Source organism: Rhineura floridana, chromosome 2 (assembly GCF_030035675.1).
Source record: "Rhineura floridana isolate rRhiFlo1 chromosome 2, rRhiFlo1.hap2, whole genome shotgun sequence".
Lineage (NCBI taxonomy): Eukaryota > Metazoa > Chordata > Lepidosauria > Squamata > Rhineuridae > Rhineura > Rhineura floridana.
Window position 1 is genome coordinate 224,114,658 of NC_084481.1, and position 21,155 is coordinate 224,135,812.

Here is a 21,155-nt window from a genome sequence, read left to right on the forward strand (position 1 = left end):
TGTATCCTAAAAAGACATACGTTATTCATTATAGTAAGTAAATACTTATTAAGAGGTATATAGATGTGGTTTTAATTGTTGGTTTTACAGGAGACTCAAGTATTTTATTTGTACCAGGAGTTTAGCACAAAACACATACACAGTGGAATTTTAAAGTTCAATAAATTTGTTGTTGTTTGCACCCACGCAATGTCCCTGCCATCACCTTTGGGCAAACCTTTGTGCTTTTTGGTGGAGTGTGCTTATTTACTTACAGAAAATCCCAAACAAACATTATCTCGGGCTTTCTGAGAGGAAGCTGTGTTCTTGTTGTTGTTGTTATGTGCCTTCAAGTCGATGGCGACTTATGGTGACCCTATGAATCGGCAACCTCCAATAGCATCTGTCATGAACTACCCTGTTCAGATCTTGTAAGTTCAGGTCTGTGGCTTCCTTTATGGAATCAATCCATCTCTTGTTTGGCCTTCCTCTTTTTCTACTCCCTTCTGTTTTCCCCAGCATTATTGTCTTTTCTAGTGAATCATGTCTTCTCATGATGTGTCCAAAGTATGATAACCTCAGTTTCATCATTTTAGCTTCTAGTGACAGTTCTGGTTTAATTTGTTCTAACACTCAATTATTTGCCTTTTTCGCAGTCCATGGTATGTGTAAAGCTCTCCTCCAGCACAGATTTGGGAGATCAAAGTTTAACAAGTTATTTTTTTGTGGTGGTGGGTGAGAACAGGATAGGCAGGAGCAAATAATACCATGAACGAACACAGAATTTCCCAAGCATTCATAATTTTATTTTATTCTGGCCCCCAGCTGACAAAAGTATAAAGTCATCTGCATCCTTGTTTGTTTACAACACGGAGAGGGAACCTGTTGCTCTCCAGATGTTGTTGGCCTATAATTCCCATCATTCCTGACCGCTGGCCATGCCCATGGGGCTGACAGGAGCTGAAGTCCATCAACATCTGGAGGGCTAGAAGTTCCCATCCCTGGTCCACTGGGTGCAGACCAATCTAGTTTACAGACCCCTGGCACATAATCTTGTTTGGAGGAAGGCTTGTTTGCAAGGACCTTTTCAGTTTTCAAAGCCAGACTGCTGCAGAGCCTCAGGCAATGTCAGTTCCATTATCCTTGAATGCTTTCTATATACATAAATTCATGCATACAACGTATCCACCTGTCTCTTTTCATAGCCTCCATCACTCTAGTTGACTGCCTGGCAATCACAAAAAAAAGCATAATGTTTACAACATTTTGAAATGGCTTTTCGGAAACCTTCCATGTGAAAATCAGTATTCAAAGCCTTTTAATTAAACCCTGTAAATGTGCTCCAAATTGTTCCTTTGCAGCCCTGGCTCAAATTTGTGTGCTTTTAATTTTTGAACTTTCCTGCATCAGACATCATATGATATCAGGTGGTTGTGTTTTTACCCCAAATGGCCTGGCAGGCCAACCTTAGAGGTCTGATGGGCCTAAAACCACCACGGCCAGAGATTCCCCTCTAGCGACTAAAGCCCCATAAACTAAGGCAATTACTCACCACCATGGAACCCAAACTAGGAAAATGGCTTACTTTCAGCTGGGGGGGGAAGTCAGGTAGAGGATCCTGTGGGTGCTAGGGAAGGCCTCTGGGGGCACATGTTGTCCATGGATGCCATGTGGTTGATCCCTGCCTTAAAAATCTAGCATTATAGACAAATCTGTTAGCATTTTAATTTTTTTAAATTTCTTTGACATGGATGATTTGGAGGGCTTATTTCCTGGGCAAAGGCCAGCTGCTTCTAATGGAGCAACCAGAGCCCCCACTTAAACCTTTCAATTCCAGATTAAACTAGACATCTTTTTATTTTCACACCACACTATTAAGCTTGGTGAAGAATGTGTCATTCAAAAGCTCACTGCTAATAGTTCTGAAGACTAGCCCAGGGGCAGCCACATGTTGTAGACTCTCATCAGCTCCAGCCAGCACAGTCACACTGGTTACCCCTGGTCTAGCTGGTCCAAGACAGGGAACCATCTTGCTCTGCATCATGGGCTCAGGGGCTTAGAGCAGGCCAGAGGAGGCTAAAAATAAGCCCAAGGAACAATCACAGCCTTCTTCCAGGCACAGAACGGAATCAGGAAATGCAACATCAATCCAAGATCAAGTGGCAGAATGAACTCTAGCAGAGCATTATCTCCTACAAACTATACTTCTGGCTCTAGCCCTAACTAGCCTCCAACTCCAGCATCTGATCTTCTGGGATCCTGGGTCTGAGAATGCATCTTCCATGTCTGACTTCAGGTAGATACAGTCAGTCACAGCTTTGGCTATCTACATTTTTCCACTGTGTGGACCAAAAACCTTTTATGACTGAATGGAAAGTAGAAAATTCTGACATCTGAGTGAGTGAGTGAGTGTTTATATGGGTTTTCTATATGCGTTAATCTATAGTCTATATGAGTTTTGTATTTTTTTAGCATTAGCAATACCACATTTGTAACAGCTGGATTAGGCCTCTTGAACACATGAAACAAAGACTTGCAATTACAAACAGTGGTACCATACCCCCCAAAAATCACATGGTAGTTTAAATAATTAATTAATGAATGATGAACATACAAAAAGGGCTTAGCCTTCTAATGCTAATTTTCTTTTGAAGAAATTTACAGTATGCCATAATTCAGAGTAACCACAGAAACTAAGTCTATCTACAGCTATCAAGATTTAGAAAGCTATCAAGCTTCATATCTTTTTATATCAGAACCTTATAATGTATTGCCTAATCAACAATGAGATCACATGGGTTTTGCTTTAAAATGTACATTAACTCACTGCAGCCGCATTGCTCAAGAACAGCAAAGCCTTCAGGGAATGCTAGCAGTATAATAATGAAAGCTGTAACAAGGAAGCAGAGAAAAAGTCAGTATTCCAAAATAAGAACTCGGTTAGGAAAGTTTTTGGAGGGCGACTCCTCTTTAGCCTTTTCTCTGGCATATTTACTGTACCATCTTCACATGCTTTAGTAAGCATGAGAAATCCTGGTGTCAACTGATGGCGGTCCCAGAACTCCAACCTATTCAATTGCAGTCAAGACTGCATCAACTTGTGCTGTTTCCTCCCCCTAACTTTGGCTTAGCACCAAATCCAAAATAGCTCTGAACTTGTCCAGTACTAAGAAATTGACAACATGAACTGCACTAAATGGCTAAAAGCCTACCTTATTTATCTAGTAATCAGCAACTATCTGTCATACGGTTGTATCGCCACCTTTTTACTGTCCCCCAGCGAGCTGGCTTTGATCTGGAAGAGACCCTGGGGGACTCTCCAGAACAGGTGAATGGTAGCTTAGAAGGCAAATCAGCAAAAATCCCTCTCTTCTTCTGTTTTTGGAGATGTTTGCTGGAGCAAAAGGACAAACAGCACCAAATAGGATTCCCCCTAAAGGTTTATCAGTTTTTCAAGTGACCTATGATTACTGAAATGCAGTATATGAAGTGCTGTGACTACTTAAAGTACCGTATAAATGCTAAGTAAATTAAAGTTCACTGTAGCAGCCCAAAAAAATCAATAATCCATCATGTATTTTTTACAAAGCCAAAACTCAATTTCATTCCAAAAGGCTGAAGACAGAAAAAATTTGGTCTGTTCATGAACTGAACTCTGTTTTGTTCCAAGTTCAGTAATATTCTGAATTGAACTATCTTTAAGAAGCAATTTGGAAAACCGCACACGAGCACACACACCCTCTAAGGGAAACATGAAAGCATCTATTCCTTATTTTGTTTTGAAATCCCCTACCTGTGGAGTCAAACCAGCCCATTTAAGCAATATTCAACATTCGTTTACCTATTTATTTTAGAAATGAAAATCTTTACAATGTCAATGGCAAATGTCACAAGTAAATTTACTTCCAAAGGAAAGAAAAAATTATCAAGGGTTTCTAAATGACAATGATATAAACTTCCACTAAAAATACTTTTAACAAAGACAGAAAAATATTTTCTTAGAATCATCATCAAACTTTTATGCCTCTTAAACCTCCAAAGGTAGCAAACACTTATTGTGAGTCTCATTTACAACACAGAAAATGCTCTTTTCATTATCAGGGCTTGTTTTTGTTTTTTAAGGAGATGTAAGCTTATCTCACTATTAGACTTCTTCACAAGACAAATATGCACTGATTGTACATATCATTTGCCTCTGGTAAAATAATAGCTGCCAGCAATACGCTGGGAAAGAGGTAATCAAGTCCTCTTCGCACACCCTGTTGTGGGTTTGACTGTGATCTGGTAGCACAATTTCACATAACACTCCACAGCACAAAGATTGCGATCTCTTTGCATGCAGCTTGGTTCCAGAAAGCAGACACAAGAAACAACTGGGCTCCGTGCTTACTGTATCTCTCCACTTCCAAGGCAAATGCTCTGAATTGGCGATTGAGCAAAGGGTAGGGTGGTATAGTGGTTAGAGTGTTGGACTAGGCTAGGGAGAACAGAGTTCACGGCTCCATTTAGCCATGACACTCACTGGATGACCTCAGGCCTGTCACTGTCTCTCAGTCTAACTTACCATGCAGATTTATGTATTAAGACACTGTTATACTGCCTCCCACATCAGTACTGAGGCAATATACAAGATTAAAAGTATAGTACATTGATGAAAACATAATATAATATTCACCAATAGACAAAAAACCATTGCAGTGTAAGAACGTATCTATAGCCAACAGATATTTCTATCAAACTCTAAAAAACAGGGAAATTGGGCAGCTATAGTGAATGCACCAGGGGAGCAGGAGATCTGAACTCCTCTCTGAGATATTGTACCACCCTACAAATTTGTCAAAATGCAAACAAAATTTGGGTTGGTCTTTCACAGTCCCATCCACTTCCTGTATAGCTTGGAAGAATTTGGTAACATGTGCCTCTGAGCATATGGTGAGTGTTGGCAACACCTGCAATCAGATTGGGTGGGTGAGCACTGAGCAGAAGGGAAGCCCTTTTTCCTTTCCAAAAGGAAAACATTGTTAACAGTATCATTATTTTTCAAGGTTTCCCCCACCTTTTTATTCTACAGCAGACTCGTGTAGTCTCCCACCAAAATTTAAACCAAAGCTGTCCTAAGGGGTCACATCCACACCAAACATTTATTCCACTTTAAACAGTCATGGCTTCCCCCAAAGAATCCTGAGAAATGTAATTATTGGAGGGTGCTGAGAGTAGTTAGAGGACATCCTATTCCCCTCACAGAGCTACAGTCACCAGAATTCTCTGGGAACAGGGGCTGACTGTTAAATCACTCTGGCCACTGGAGCTCTGTCAGGGAAATAGGAATCTCCTAACAACTCTCAGCAACCTTCACAAACTACATTTCCCAGGATTCTTAGGGGGAAGTGGAATAAATGTCTGGCGTGGGTGTGGCCCCCTTATTAACCAAGCCAAACAGCTGTTAGTCTTTTAGAACACTGACAATTGGTTCTTATTGAACATGCCTGCGCTATCATAGACTTCAATGTTAAATTTCTTAAAACTAATCAGCCAGGCATTTTTTTAACTTTTAAACTACATAAGATGAAGGTCAGAATATGGGGCAAAGTCAGGAATAGGATTACAGGTACTCTGTGAACATAGCTGATTTGAAATTAATTTCAACAAATTATGAGACCACTGACAGAAAAAAGTCCAATGGAATCTGGATTTTTTTCTTCTCATTTTATGCTTTGAACTCTAGATTCTCTCTGAGTGTTTTGTGTATTGCCATGAAAACTTAGAGGGTTGTTAAGCAAGCAATTCTGAGTTCAGGACTATAGGTTTTGTTTTGAAATAAGCTTATGGGAAACAGCAGAATGGCATGGTTTTTTTTTTTTCAATTTAACATGGCGGAATGTGAAAAATCCATGCTGGCTTTAGTATACAGCCACTCTCGTGGCTGTATAATAATATAAATGCATCTGAAATCAGGCAGAAATAAAATAAACATAATAATAATAATAATAATAATAATAATAATAATAATAATAATAATAATAATAATAAAATTTAATTTATGTGTCGCCTATCTGGCCGATGGCCACTCTAGGCGACGTACATACAATAAATATGGCAAAAAACAATACAAAAATACAGTGAAATAATATAAATTATAAGAACAAACAATACATAATAGGAGGCATTTAAACAGAAGAATATTAAGCCTCCCCAAAAATCCCGAAAGCCTGTTGAAAAAGCCAGGTCTTTAAGGCCTTGCAGAACATATTCAGGGAAGAGATGTGCCGAAGATCTTGTGGGAGGGAGTTGGAATTAAGCACTGACAAAGGCCTGGATACATAAATGTGTTTTAAGGAGACACCTAAACATCATCAGTGAGGGTACCTGTCAGAGTTCAAAGGGATGGTGATTCCATATAAAAGGTGCCACAGCAGGAGAGGTTCTTTCCCAGTTGCTGCACAGATAAAATTGGCGGTGGTAGAGAAACCTCTACATGTCATGCCTAGACCTGATCTGGTACCTGACACTGAGTCCTCAGATGACAAATAAGACACCCCATAGGTCAAGGACCTTGAGGAGCAGGCAGGGCCCTGTGGATCCAATCCTGAGGATTCCTTTGGGTTGACAGCTGCTGAAGAAACCCTGGAAATGTGAGCAGGAGGAGGAGGAGGAGGAGGAGTGCCAGAGCCAAAAGATTTGGGATCAGGCCAAAGAGTGACAACCCAGTATGTATCCATGGACACAGGTCTACTCATGAGTAAGCAATCCCAGAAACCCCTTCACTGCCAGCAGCTGAGGTTGGATGTGTGGTTTAAGACGCCAGAGTATATAAGGCCTCCCTCTTGAGCCTTTCAGTTGCTGGACACAATGCAGGTCTTTGATGCCTGACTCTAGTTCCTCCCCCTTGTTGTGTTGTACCTTACAGAAGACCATGTCATAGTGACCTTGGACTATTTCTTGACCTTGCTTCTGGATCGTTCTGGACCTATACTGATTCCCTGTGTTGGACCTACATTTGTTTGGACTGTACTGCACCAGATACCCTGACTATGCAGAGGCTTTGTGTCCTGGGATTGGGACCCTAGCCCCTGAGAGCACCCACTGAAGGATGGCAGTATGTCACCTTCGGCTCCTTGGAGAACACCTCCCCCAGTATTAACCATTTCTGACCCTATGATCAGCAGGGGGAGTCTTTTTGGTGGTACTGTCTGGTTGGTACTGACCCATGATAGCGACTTCTCAATGGTGGTTCCTTGTTTGTAGAATGCCCTCCATGGTGAGGTGTGCTTGTCTCTCTCATTATTAACTTTTGGGAGGAACTTTACAACATTTCTGTTCACCTAGGCATTTGATGACTGAAATATGCCATTCCCAGGAACCTTGAAGTTATTAGCTATGGGAGTATGTGACTGTTTTTAATGTTCTTAATGTTTTTATTTGGTTTAGTATACTGTTTTACTGCTATGTTGTTTGCTGCCTTGGACTCCTTTGGGAGCAACTTAACTAGTGCATATTCTATATATGCAACAAAGTGAGGTGGCAAAATCCTAGGGTGGTAGAATTAACTCTCTCTCTTCAGGCTATATAGGAGGAGATACCTTTTTTGAATGCTCCCAGCACATAAAAAAATACCCCTTGTAAGTTTTGCAGTCCATTTTATCACTACTAAAATACAACCAGCACATAATATAAATGCAGTCACATTATTTAGTCCGCATCGTATGTGGCACCAGTGGAATAAAAATGTCGGGAATGCTTTGATTTGGATTCCTGCATTGAGCAGGGGGTTGGACTCGATGGCCTTGTAGGCCCCTTCCAACTCTACTATTCTATGATTCTATGTTCGTATAGCTTTTCTAAACATGCTGTTAAACAATCCTCATTTCAGGGTGCTTATCTCAACAGTCTCAAATGAATTAATACCACTTGGTAGCGAATAGGGCAAGACGTGTGAATAATTTGAAAAGGATCAGCAAGTGTTTTTGATAGCAACTACTAAAAAGGTTTCCATGTTAAACTAGGCTGCTAAAACAAAGGAAGTTTAGAAGAAAAACGGGAGTGGGGTTTTGTGCTAAACAAGTGTGACCTTGGCTTTTGTGCTGCTCACAATTCCAAGGCTAAGCATGTGTAGAGGCATCCTGTTCCTTAATTCTTAGGAGATGTCTCTTCTTGTGTCCTGTTTTGCACCTGTCCCTGGTTGGTGGGCCTTGGGGTTCTAGTAGAAATCAAAATAGATTCTGCAAACCTGAACTCTTCCCACTCCTGTTCCAGAAAACTTGAAAGAGGCTGGGCTTTATTTCACTTGCACTGAGGTTTAGAGAACTTTTGGTGATAGCCAAGACAATCCCTTTGGTCTTTCTGGTTGTTCTTTTATTAAAGAGCATGTGCTGTTTTTTATGACTTTTTGCTGTGGTTTTCTTATTTTTAGATGCCATTTTGTTTTTGAATTTTTCTTGGGGGGGGGATCCTCTGAAGAAGCCTTGGAGAGTGTGTTTTTTTTTTTTTTTTTTTACAAAAGTCAGCCTATAACTAAATAAAAATAAATATGTGGAAGATTGTGCAATATGATAAATAGAAGATAGTGAGATAGAAGCCTGCCTCTTCCCAAGCCGCTGGCAGGATTAAGTGAGGCAAGGTTTTATCTCACATGCACTGACAAGCCAATATTTGCGGGCCCACAGAAATACATACAGCCTGTTACAGCAATCAGACTTTGGCCTGAAGCACTTCCTATCTACAACCATGTGCCCATTCTAAATGAGATTTAATTTGGTTAAAACAAAAAATGGAAAAGGAGGAGTGGGAAAATCATCTATGAACTTCCTAGAAGACAGGAAGAGTAAAAATGTAATATAAAAAATTACAGATGTTGTTTCATAAATACATTATGGATTTGAGTAGATGCATTTCAAATCTCCATTCTCAAACAGTCTGTTTCAGAATGAGTCCAGTTTAGTATTTTGTCCACCTTTGTTCTTCTGGTGTGAGGAAGAGGCCTAATTTGTAAACAAGGGAGGCTTAAAAAACAAAAACACACATTCCACACCTGTATCCTGTTCCAGTAGGAAGAAACAACCTCTTTTTACTCCATGACACGGGAACATTCTTATCTGGCTTGCTCGCTCTCCAGAATGACACACACCCCAGCATATGTGGAAAGGAAAATTAAAGCCCATTTTTCAAGCGTACCGGGGGTCCATCCTTCATGTTTTCCATCACCAGCTGCAGCTATTCCTGACTACAGAAAGTTCACAAACTGAGCCATCTGTTGGCTAAATCCTAGTGAAAACAACTCGGTCCAATCTTCTAGTTGTGAGAAGACTGAGAGTATATGCCAACAGTCCCTCCCCTCCCAGTTACCTTCCTTCGCTTTCCTCCTTAACGTGGCTTGTCTGATTAGATTCAAAGTCTGCAGGTGGTGCCCATTTACTTTTAAAGTTCTGCATGGATCCTAATTAGTTTTAAGATGCTTTATTAAGTATTATTATCAGGGGCACAATCGACTGTTTAAACTACCAGCACTGAGAACTCCGTAAATATTAATATCCTTAACTATCATGAACCTGGCAATGTAGGAAACTTTCAAAATGCTTTTAATTCAAAGTAAAGACCATTGTACCTTCTCTTATTTTTCCTAACAGTATTACTGTCATCTTTGAGCTGCAACCAGTCTATGTGGAAGTACTATATCCATCACTGCATATATGATACAGCCTGAAAGACTGGGTGCCAGATCCTTCTACCCCAAGCATATACAATATTTCCGTATGTCCAAATATTTTGTAAGCAATCTCCAAATATTCTTTCCAGGGCTCCGCTTTCCTTCAGAAACAAAACTTTTGAATGTAGAGCTACTACATTTGGGAATACTTTTCCAGCTATGTTTTCAGAAATTATTATTTAAATTTATAGTCCACTGGGTTATCATGGCTCACTGCTTTGACATAATTGCTCTCACAAAGGAGAATGCCAACACAAATGAAATTAGAACCTCTTCTTGCCAGCATTTGGTATTTGTCAATTAATGCCCCTTCCTAAAAACAGACTGAAAGTGGGTAATCAAAATATTTCCAATTGCACTGGAAACTGCACACACAATTGCATAAATCTCACAAACCAGAGGAAGGAAGCGTCCATGTTCTACTACTTTGCGATGCAAAATATCAAAAGCTGCAGGACAACTTATGCAAAGTATAAGAAAGTGTGCAAATCTGCCCAATTTGCATAATGCATACAGGCTGGAAATTTCAACTTTTGTCAAAACAGAATTTGGATCACCTGGTTGCAGAACTTTACTACTTTTTTTTTTAGTGTGAAGTACACACAGCCCCAACTACGACCCATCAAAATGTTGGGAATGTCAATATTATTACACAACCAGTGGCTTGATACATCAGCCAGCTGAGACAAGAATAAAAGTAAAATTTAAATAAATTAGTTTTGTACAGCTATATCCAGATGCTGATGCAGTGAAAGAACAAAAACTGATTTGTGGGAATAGACATGGACAGCACATGAAGGGAATAAATACCACCTCATGGTTTCACCCACCATGCAGTTATTCTCAGAAGCAGGGAAATGGAGGGATCAAAAAAGTGGAAAATCTACCAAGAGGTTTTGCATAACATCTCTCTCCCATCACCCATACAGTCAATTAATTTCCCCTGTATTAAAACAATAAAAATTCCACCCGGAAAATACTGTGCAAGCCAAATATTGTTTTACCGAGAAACGAAAGAGGTCAGCCACACATCACAGAGTAACCAAACTGGTCAGAAACAACATTCAACTCTTTCAGAACAGTCTGTTCATTGGGAACTTCAGCAACAGCTTGTTTTTAATCAGATCTTATACATAAGGGTAGAGAATCCCAATGTTTTGATTTAGATTAGGGCTCAAACAGTAAATTAAAGGCCATATTTGTAAGTGCCAGCCACAAGAGTAATTGCAGTAAAGTAAATGGAATGCTAGAGATCTGGCCCAAAGTCACCCAGCCCTGAAGCTCCGTGGGCTACCTTGGACTCATCACCATAGTGATGAAAGGGACCTGTGGTCATAATCTCATGTAGTTTTTAAAACATTTAATAGCGGCCCAGGCTTGGGGTTCGATTTCCATCATTTTCCCAATATGAATTACTCCCATCTCCTATTAATAGCAGCAAGGGGAAGGTGGGAGGTTGTGGGGGGGTCTGTTTAACCCTTTCCTTCCTGTGCCATTTTCCTGATCAAAACTGTCTCCCCTCCTAGAGCCATACATAATACTGGTATGGTTTTTTTCTCCCATGTGGTAAAAAGCAAATCTTGGAAGGGGAGGGAGCAATTCAGACTCAGAAAGGCTTAAGCCCCCTCACCCACAGTGCCAGTGCCCCAATCCAAATGGCCTACTCACCCACAGCTCCTATTAATATTCTTTAAACTGTAGGGAATCCTGACCGTAGACTCTCACATCCAGTCAGTTCAGGTCCTAACTTTCAGCCTAAACTACTTTACAGGGATGTTGTGTAAGGAGAAAATGGGGATGGGTCTTGCATATCATCCTGAACTCCTTGAAGGAAGGGCAGGATTCTGTTTTTTTTAAAAAAAACGTTTATACACCAATACATTTCAAGCATCCTACTCTTAAGAACATGGTCTTAAAAGAATAAGCCAGTTGTTCCAGACTGCATTCATTTTGGAAGTTTTTACAAGTGCAACCTCTTCCATGTATCTGTTTTGGGTTGCACTACCAGAGCTTACAAAAGCAATATCAACACACTTTCCTGCCAAAATTATAGCACACATCCCTGCAAGTGATTCACCCAAACAATGCAGAAAAGCACTGCTGGGGTCAGAGAGGAGTCACTCTTCCATTAAAAAAAAAAAAACAAGATTGTAGGGGGAGGGAGAGGCATAGCTCAATAGTACAGCACATGTACTGCATTGAAAAATCCCCAGGTTTACTCCCTGCCATCTACCAAAGGATACCAGGTGGCAGTGCTAGGGAAGACTCTCTGCCAAGACCATGGCGAGCTGCTCTCAGAGTAGATGGCACTGGGCTGGAAAGACCAAAGGACTGGCCCCCATGTAAGACAGAACATGCAACTAGCATGTTTCTAGACCTTATTGTGATTCAATAAACTGTGCCTAATGAAGCCTCTGGAGTGGGCAGGCAGAGACTGAAAAAGATGTCAGTGAGGAAGAGCCCACCCATCCACCCCAGTTAACTGGTTCTATGGTTGAACTGATCTTACAGTTAAGAGGTTTTTCCTAAGGTTCTTCATGATAAAAGCCATTTAACAATGTAACTAACTAGCAGGCTCTCATTTGCCTGAGATCTTCAAGCAAAGGCTAGGCAGTCATCTCTTGGGGATGATTTAGCTCTGGATTTCCTACACTGAATAGGAGGGTTGGACATAGGCTATAACCCTTTAATTCTCTGATTCTATGCTCTGTGCCTATTCCATAACTATTGTATTTCCATGACTTGCAGATGCAGACTTCTGTAAAATAAGAGAATTAATATGAATTTGTTTAGTTTTCAGAATTCATACAGGTGGCAGAATTCTGCTTCTCTTGGTGGAGAATTGTGGTACCATCATCATATATGAATATTTAGCACCACAAAGTATTCAAAGAGCTTCAGCTTTTTGTAATTCTTGCACTCTTGCAGGGCAGGACAGTATTATAATTTATTATGTATTCATCTGAGGCACTTCTAGCTCACTCTTCATTAAATTCAATCCCACACCAGAATACAATATATTAAACATGACTGTTAAGGTGTTGGACTACGACCTAGAGACCAGGGTCCGAATCTGCACATAGCCATGAAGCTCACTGGGTGACCTTGGGCCAGTCACTGCCTCTCAGCCTCATGAAAACCCTATTCATAGGGTAGCCATAAGTCGGAATCGACTTGAAGGCAGTACACATAACCCACCCTTTACCAAATGGTTCCAGGACAGGGTAAAAATATCACAATTTAAACAACTACAATGCCCAATTAAAATAATAAAACCACAAAAGCAACTAATGTTAGAACCACTGGACAGCAGTGCACAGCAATGCAGGAGGAAGATGCAGCAATGCACTTATAATGCATAAAGACAGGCAAGGCATCTGCAGTTTTCCTGCCCTTAGCAAAGGCAAGTCCTGGGGCAAATCTCACTATTCACACTAGTAACTGCAATCCTCCACCACCACCCTTGCATATGCAGCTGTGTTAAACATGATGGACAAATGTGTTGCCACTAACACTATCAGCGTATGGTGGAGAAGGGAGTTACATCGGAGCCTTAAACCATAACAGACTATTCATCCATCTAGCTCAGTACTGTTTACTTTGACTGGCAGCAGTTCTCCAGAGTCTCTGGCAGAAAGCCTTTCATTTGGCTGCTACCTGATGCTTTTATCTGGAGTGATGCCAGGGGACTAAACCAGGAACCTTTTACGTGCAAAGCCTTGAGCTATACGGTACATACAGAGCTATACAGATCTGCTTTCTTGCAACTGGCTGCCCGTGCAGGACAGAATTTGGGCCATGTCCTTGGTATTACAAAGGAAGACAAAAATATAGCCCTTCTTGAGAACCACTTTCAATTAAAAGCTTGTATTCGTGTTCATAAGAACAAAGGTACCTAACTATCTGGGCAAGAGGCAGGCACATAATTTAAGTGAAACTCTATAAAAGTGAAACCACTCTAACATCAACATACTGTCAACATATGCAAAATTAGTTACCCACTCTAGTTACTGCTTGCGCTTATGTAACAGACTCACACAGATCACTGAGCCACATGGTCTTTTACACATACTACTTTGTGCTGGGGGCCAGATGTCAAGGTAACCAGAGGGGGAAAACAGAAGCAATTTATGCTGATGAAATAATAAGGGCAAAGACTGTCCCATAATATCCCTTTTAACTAACCCACACTCCCGCATCCCCCCCCCAAAACCCTGGCAGATAATATACATATTATTTTGCATTCAGTGTCAAAAATACAAGCAAAGAGACGTATTTTAACTAAGTCCTACTCAGAGCAGGCCCACTGCAATGAATGAACCTAAATTAGTCATGTCTATTAACTTCAACTTCAATCAGCAGTGCCTGCAAAGCCCCTTTCAAAGGATGGCGCAAAACAGCACTTTGAAAAGGGTTTCTGAAGACTCCTGCGTCATTATGACATCCCACTTGTCAAACTTGGCCCATGAGAGAAATAACAATCTGGCCTGTTGGGCTAAAAAGGTTCCTTACCCCTGCTCTAAGCCTTCAAGTCTAAGGATTATAATACCTTCTCCCTATCTTTTTAATTTTCAGTGTTTATTCTGCAATGTTTCAGCAAAGCCTTTTGTTTCAGATTTTAAAAAATGTTGTTTGTTGCTTTCAGGTAAGAAAGAGATGGACCTTGGATCCCAAAGGTGCCCAATATGTGAGTGGAAGGCCTTCTGCACACACAAGGTAGGGTCCTATATTTTCACCAATGTCTCCTTCCCACTGCGACCCTCATCCCATGCTGTTCTGCAAGATCTCCAATCCGCAGGAGCAGCTTTTGGTAAACAAAATCAACAGGCAGATCCATACTAATACTTATCTCTCCTTTTAGATGCTTAGGTTTTGAGCGCGCTTGCTGTGGCATTTTATGAACTAACTAGCTGGCTGCCTTACATTGTACCCACAGGTACAGTAGGGTGGAAAGTTAGCATAGAATATATCCATTTAATCAAAAGTTAATAAAAACCGTGGCTTTTCCCCATTTTGGAGGGTTTTTTATTATTTTGCTGTTTATAGGATGCCCTTCAGAAATTGACAAGGTTTCTCACAACACTTTCAAATCAAAGGGTTTTATCCAAAGCTCTGCAAACATTTCCTCTCCCCAGCGCATCGCCAACATCTGCTCTGGAAGGTTGGAGCTGATTTTGAGGGTGCGTGGGGGGCTGCAGGAGACAGAACAGGAAGTTCCCTTGTGCACAGGATAGTCTGTGGTGCCAGGAGCTGCAGCGCTGGACACAGCACATAAAATTAATTCACAGCATAACTACAAATCATTAAACCACAATTTAAAAATGTTACAACAGCAGCAGTAAAACAGTATAAATACAAACAGAAGTAGTTAAATACAAAACAACTAACATACCAGGTAAAAGCAGTTTAGAATTTTTAAAAAGGCTTTGAGGCCCATTTAAAAGGAATCAACATAAGGGCCATACATACCTTGCCTAGGGAGAAAGTTCCAAAAGCATGGGGCCACCAGTAAAAAGACACCATCTCTAGTACCCGCCAATCTTTGAAGCAGTAAGAGATGTGAGGCTCACACTCACACACTCACACACTCTCTTCCTCTTTCTCTCCCTCTCCCTCCCCCCCCCACAAAACGCAAGATTTCCATGCAATCCTACAGGATTCCCAGTGTTTCCAGAGACCCACTCTTGCCCCATTCCAATGCCAAGCAGATCCACACTTGGCAAAACCCATTTTACTAATAGAAGGAATGACGGAGACTCAAAAAGAAGGGAGGTGAATCTCACTATTGCCTCTCTCCCCCCCCCCAAAAAAAAAGTGCAGATACAACGACAGGAGAAAGACGGAGAGGAAACCAACCTCAATATGCCATTTGAGGAAGAGATGCCTTTCTGAGATTCAACTATAAAAACTGAGATTATTAGATAATGGAGCCTGACTTTTTCTTGGGGGGGGGAGGAAATCTATCAATACTGCATAACACTTCAATAGCATCGACCTATTGAACGGGGTACATGTGCACTGCCAAACATTCCTTTTCAACTTGAGGAGGCATTTTCTATTATTAATACTGACTTGAAACTCTAAAGACAGAAAGAATCCTACCCACTGCGCTTGTTTACATGTCACCCTAAGCCAGTGATTCTCAAATGGTGCGCCGTGGCACACTGGTGCGCCGCAAGAGGTGACTGGGTGTGCCGCGAATATTATGAAAGTATACTTTGAAAATGAGAAGAAACCCATTTGTATAGTTTTTATTCATAGTTTAAAATATATTAATGTATTTTTAATTTTGTACACAAAGTGCACCAGAAAATTTTTGTATGCTTTACAGTGCACCGCGAACCAAAGAAGTTTGAGAACCACTGCCCTAAGCCATTGTTTGCTAAGGCAAATACAGCTTGTTACTTTATGTGAACCCCACATTCACAAACCATGTGCAGGAAGCCAAAAATAAAAAATGAAATGTTGCCAAGGAAAAGCTACACCAGAAAAGAACAGCAGGATCACAAAGTTAAGGTGGGAACAGGTACAAGTTAAAATTGACTGCCAACTTGGCAGAAGCAGGGAGAAGGGAATTTCGGTGGAGAGAGGCAACATTCAAAGGCTTGCTCTTGGCTACATTCAAGATGAAATACACTGTATTCTTGCAATTAAAATAGCATTTGTTGTAGTTATATTTTAGCATAAATCAATTGCCCTTAAAACCACATTCATGCAAAGGGATTTGGGGCATGTACAGCTAGTAAATAGGCACATTTAATTGTTTATAACAATACCCAGTCAGTACATACTGTAGAAATGGTGAGCTGACCAGTGATGTAGATTCTCCTGTGGAATAATCACACTGTCACATGATCTCAGAGGAAGGGGGAAGAGCTTTTAGCTCATACCGCTCCCTAACTGCCAGCCTCTACAGGCCAGGGCACTACATTCTACAATGGATTAAATCAGACAAACCCCACCAATTTTACCATCTACATTTATTCAAATCAAAATAGTTGCCTAGTGCTTTCTTAGACAAGTTTGAAGTGTATAAAAATGAGCTTCCATTGGAAACAGCACAGACGATTTGAGAGCTCAAATGGACACAAATACGTCCAAGAAATCTTTAAAAAGCCTTGCTGTTCAGTAGTGAAAGGATACGTGGAGTGCCTTCCGTCCTACACACCAGGTAAAGGCAAGCTGCGATCACGTGGGTCATCTTCCTCCCACGGGTTAAGTGTTTGCTCACTGCCATCTTGAAAAAATTGAAGGCTGTGTCAAGGCAATGCTGATTAAGTTGCAGCTGGTTTCCCAAATGATGAATCTGCCGTTTTCCTTTCAAGAGAAAATAAAGGAATAACAATAATATACCATTTGCAAAACATAATTTCACAATAAATTGAAGCCTGCTTAGTTGTTCTGTACTGTAAAATGTTGTACACCTGGAGATTTTTTTTTCAGGGGGACGGACGGTTTTGTTTTAAAGTAAGTTAAAACTTTCAGTGCAGCTAGGCTCTTTCTCAAACACTATATAAAGTCACACTCGGGGGGGGGCAGGGGGAAAGAGAAAGAGAGAATTAGGCTTGCTTCTGTTTTATTCACTCAGCATGAGTAATATAAAGATTTTTATGTAAAACAACCCACAGCGCTAAAGAAAACTTCCTGTGTATACAGTAGACATATACAACACCCAAATCAACTATGCATTTCTACATGGGCTATTATAAGTTATGCATTTTATACTGTTAAAGAAGTAAAATACATTTGATTAGAAAATAATTATATAAACTCTCCATCTCACTATCGCCATTCATAAGAACAGTGAAGTTAAAGATAAGCTAAAGGTTTGTTTACAAGCAGCAATGTTTTTATCTGAGTGAACCTATGGATAAGCTACTCCAAAAAGAGTAATACCCCCAAATGCAATATAAGGGTGCGTGTCTCAAAATGCAAAAAGAACATATCCCATGTTAAGTTGAAGAAAAAGTACACGTTTTCAGTTCATCAAAACCTGGCAAAGCACATTTTTATGTATGCAGGGCCCCTAGCTAAAACAAAACAAAACCACAATGGAGGGAATCTGGCCATAGAGAGACATGTGCCTTCTAAGCTTGTCATTTCTGTGAAAGCACTTCCTTCCTGCAGTCCCATGCCAGATTACATAGATTAGATTGTGGCTTCAAGAAGATGGATTCACCTTCTTGCTTTGTCTGAAGCTCTCTAAATGACTCTTAAGAGGATATGACACAGCTGGTGGTGGAGTTGTGGAAAGCACAGCACAGGCCCATCATACTAATAAACACGTCAGCTGCAGGAAACATAAGACCAAACTGAAGGAGAGTACTTATAAAAAAACAAGGTAAAGCAAGTATGGTATTTATTGACAAGCCAACTAGTAGAGCATAGGCTCAATATGTAAGAAAGATGCTTCTACCATGTGCTGTTAAAGAACACATGCAGAACCCTAAAGTTTCACGGGGATATCAGAAACCAATAGCATTTCCATGTGGAGAGAGAAGTTTGCCATGTGGCTTGCTTCACAGCTTAAATTAAGATCACAATGACAACAGCAGACTTGTCAGAATAATAAAAACACTGGGTCCATGTACATTACCTCATGCTTCTTGTTCAGGACTTCCTAGCAAAGCACCTCTAACATTACACAAAGGAAGGAGTAGCTTACATATGACAGATAAGTTCTCTCAGGGGCATTTCACAGTGCAACTTTCCACGTGGGCTCTATATCCTATGGTTCAAGATAGCCAAGCTTCCACCACAACCAGGAACGAGAATGGCTGTATATTATAGCTAGCGTGGATTTTTCACATTCCGCAGTGTTAAATTGAAAATACCCCAAATGCCATTCTGATGCTTCCCATAAGCTCATTTCAAAACAAAACCTTACAAAACTTATAGTTCTGAACTCAGAAACGCTTGCTTAACAACCCTCTCAATTTTCATGGCGATACACAGAACAGTCAGAGAGAAGAGAAAGTTCAACGTCTAAAAAGGGAGAGAGAAAACCCAGAGCCCTTCTGAACTTTTTTCTGTCAGAGTTCTGAAATTAATTAAAAATCAGCCATGTTCACAGAGTTACTGACCTTGCCCCATACTCTGACCTTCAACTTCTGCAGTTTAAAAGATGCCTGATTTTTAATTAAACTAAGAAATTTAGGCTTGAACTCAATGATAGCGTTGGGCGTAGCCCGTGTTCCCAGAATCCAAATCTCTCGCGTCGGTACCACCTTTGTAGCCAGTCATTCACTCAGAGTATCTTTCTTTCCCTTTCCACTTCTCTTCTAAGTACTGGAAGGATAGACGAGAGAACTATCTGGGCCCCAAAGTTCTTGAGTTTCCTTCCCAGAGCTTCCAACTCTGACATAATTTCTTTTAACTCTGGTTGGCAGTATCATTCTTTCCCACATGGATGAGAAGGAGTATCTGTCAGTGGGCCTTATGAGTAATGGCAACCCATCACATCTCTAATCTGGAGACAACATACCTGGCAAGTCCATGGATCTTCTTGGCATACTTGGGTTTCAGTCCCATGCAGTAGGGAGTCTCCCACCTCTATTACTCTTCTCTTCTTCTTGGTTGCATTGCCTCTGCTTGCCTGAGCTTCCACCTCTTGCTCACAGTCATGTAGGGTTTCCTGTTATTCTTCCCCTCCAGACTGTCCTCTAGTCTCATCCTCAAGCACCTGGAAGCGGTTCCATAGTTCCACCGGTGATGGATGTCTTTTTGCTCTTCTGCTCCTAACAGTCACCCTTTTCCACGAAGTTTCCTTCACTTCATTGTTGCTCTCCACAACCGTCTCCTCTTCTGCTTCAACATACTGTTGTTCTTCCATCTCCTGTACTTCTCTTTGCTGTTGCTGTTCCAGCGTTCTAAGAACTCTTCATCTTCTCTTATACTTTTCAGTGTGGTCACCTGCCATTCCAGCCATTCCAGTGTGGTCACCTGCCATTTTTCTTCCAACAGCACCACCAGTTTGCACTTACTGCACGTGTACACCATGCTGCTGTCAGGCAAAAAAACATTGTACACACCTTGCAGGTCATCACCACTGGAGTGTCCTTCCCGTCCATAATCTCTACTGCCTTTTCCCCCTTCTTTCTTTTTAGGTGTATTGGAATGGCCTGTGCTTTGTCCTGTCCTCCTCCTTGGTAAATAGGAGAGCCCCACTGGTATGTGGTACACCATATGGGGGGGGATTTTAGGGACCTCCCCCACCTAACTACTCTGCCAAACTCCTGTTAGCTCTCCCTGTTAGCTTGCTCTCTGGGAGCTGGCTAGCTTGTAACTCCTCTGGACCAGCTGACACAGTCAGGAAACAGAATGAAAACTCCCAGCCCACACAGCTGTTCCTATTTGCACCAGAAACACATTCCCCACGCCTGGTCTAGCTGGCAGCCTCTCTCCTTCCCAGTTCTACCAGAAGATGTCAGGGCTTGACCTTTTGCATCTAAAGCATGTACTTTACAATTGCGCCATGCTCCTTCACTAGATACAGTCATTTATAAATTCAACCTGCCCCAACAACACATGCACTAGGCTTCCCATGTGGTCTGTACTGCCTACCAAATTTATTTGAAGAATCCCAATCCTGGCCTGTGTTGTGCTTATAGACTTAGGAAAGTGGAAATTACAAACTGCTCTGGATGAGATTAATTAGGATTGTGGAGAAAGATATTTCTTAATTCTTTAACTACGCTAAAGATTATTTGGTCAACAAGGGATGCTCAAGACCTTGCTTTTTCAATCTGAGTTAAGCAACAGTTGCCTATAAGCTCATGTATATAATTTTAGTAATGTAATCTAAAAGGCACCTTGTGTACTCCAAATCAGGATCAAAACTGGTGCCAGAAACATAGGAAATTATTCACGGGCCTTCCTCCACAATGAATCATTTTGATTAAAGTCAACCAACCTTTAAACTGCACCAGCTGTCATCTCTCTCTGTATGCCTGCCTGTACGCGCATCATTTCGGAACTGTAGAAAACTAGACTTTGTTAGTGCTGTCTTTCCAACACAAACAATACCCAAAGTGCTGCCAATCTCAAACCCCAATTGCCAAATGCCAGATCCAGCACCATTTTTAATTAAATTAAATTAAATTGCTTACAGATGTGCCAGTGCTGTACTGGTCTCTAACCCAGACAATAAATTAACTATTCTGAACAAGCTGTGCCCAACTGTAATTAAAATGGGGCATGCAGGTTAATCAGCAGCTACATTTCTAAATTCCCTACAAAGGAGCATAGTGCACCCACCATTATTTTTAATTCCTAAGCCTCTTTAACACAGATAATCCGTACTCTGATCTTAACCCCCCACAAAAAAAATTGATCCTGCAGGGCACAGTACAGCTGTCATAAGAACATAAGAAGAGCCTGCTGGATCAGGCCAGTGGCCCATCTAGTCCAGCATCCTGTTCTCACAGTGGCCAACCAGGTGCCAGGGGAAGCCCGCAAGCAGGACCCGAGTGCA

At 41.1% G+C, this 21,155-nt stretch overlaps 1 protein-coding gene across 5 annotated transcripts in view; it reads right to left on the minus strand.

The window, feature by feature from the left end:
• Nucleotides 1-21,155, minus strand: part of BRF1 (BRF1 RNA polymerase III transcription initiation factor subunit) — a 298,365-nt gene that overhangs the window by 230,668 nt on the left and 46,542 nt on the right. For 3 of the 5 annotated variants that reach the window (XR_009760784.1, XM_061612347.1, XM_061612348.1), the window contains exon 3: nucleotides 16,826-16,999. The exons of 1 other annotated variant lie outside the window; for it this stretch is intronic. Coding sequence is in view for 3 of the 4 variants with exons in the window: in XM_061612347.1 (XP_061468331.1) it covers nucleotides 16,826-16,999 (174 nt within the window). In the remaining variant the exon portion in view is untranslated. The remainder of the gene's footprint in view (nucleotides 1-16,825; nucleotides 17,000-21,155) is intronic. One more of the 5 variants, XM_061612349.1, reaches the window with a different exon arrangement.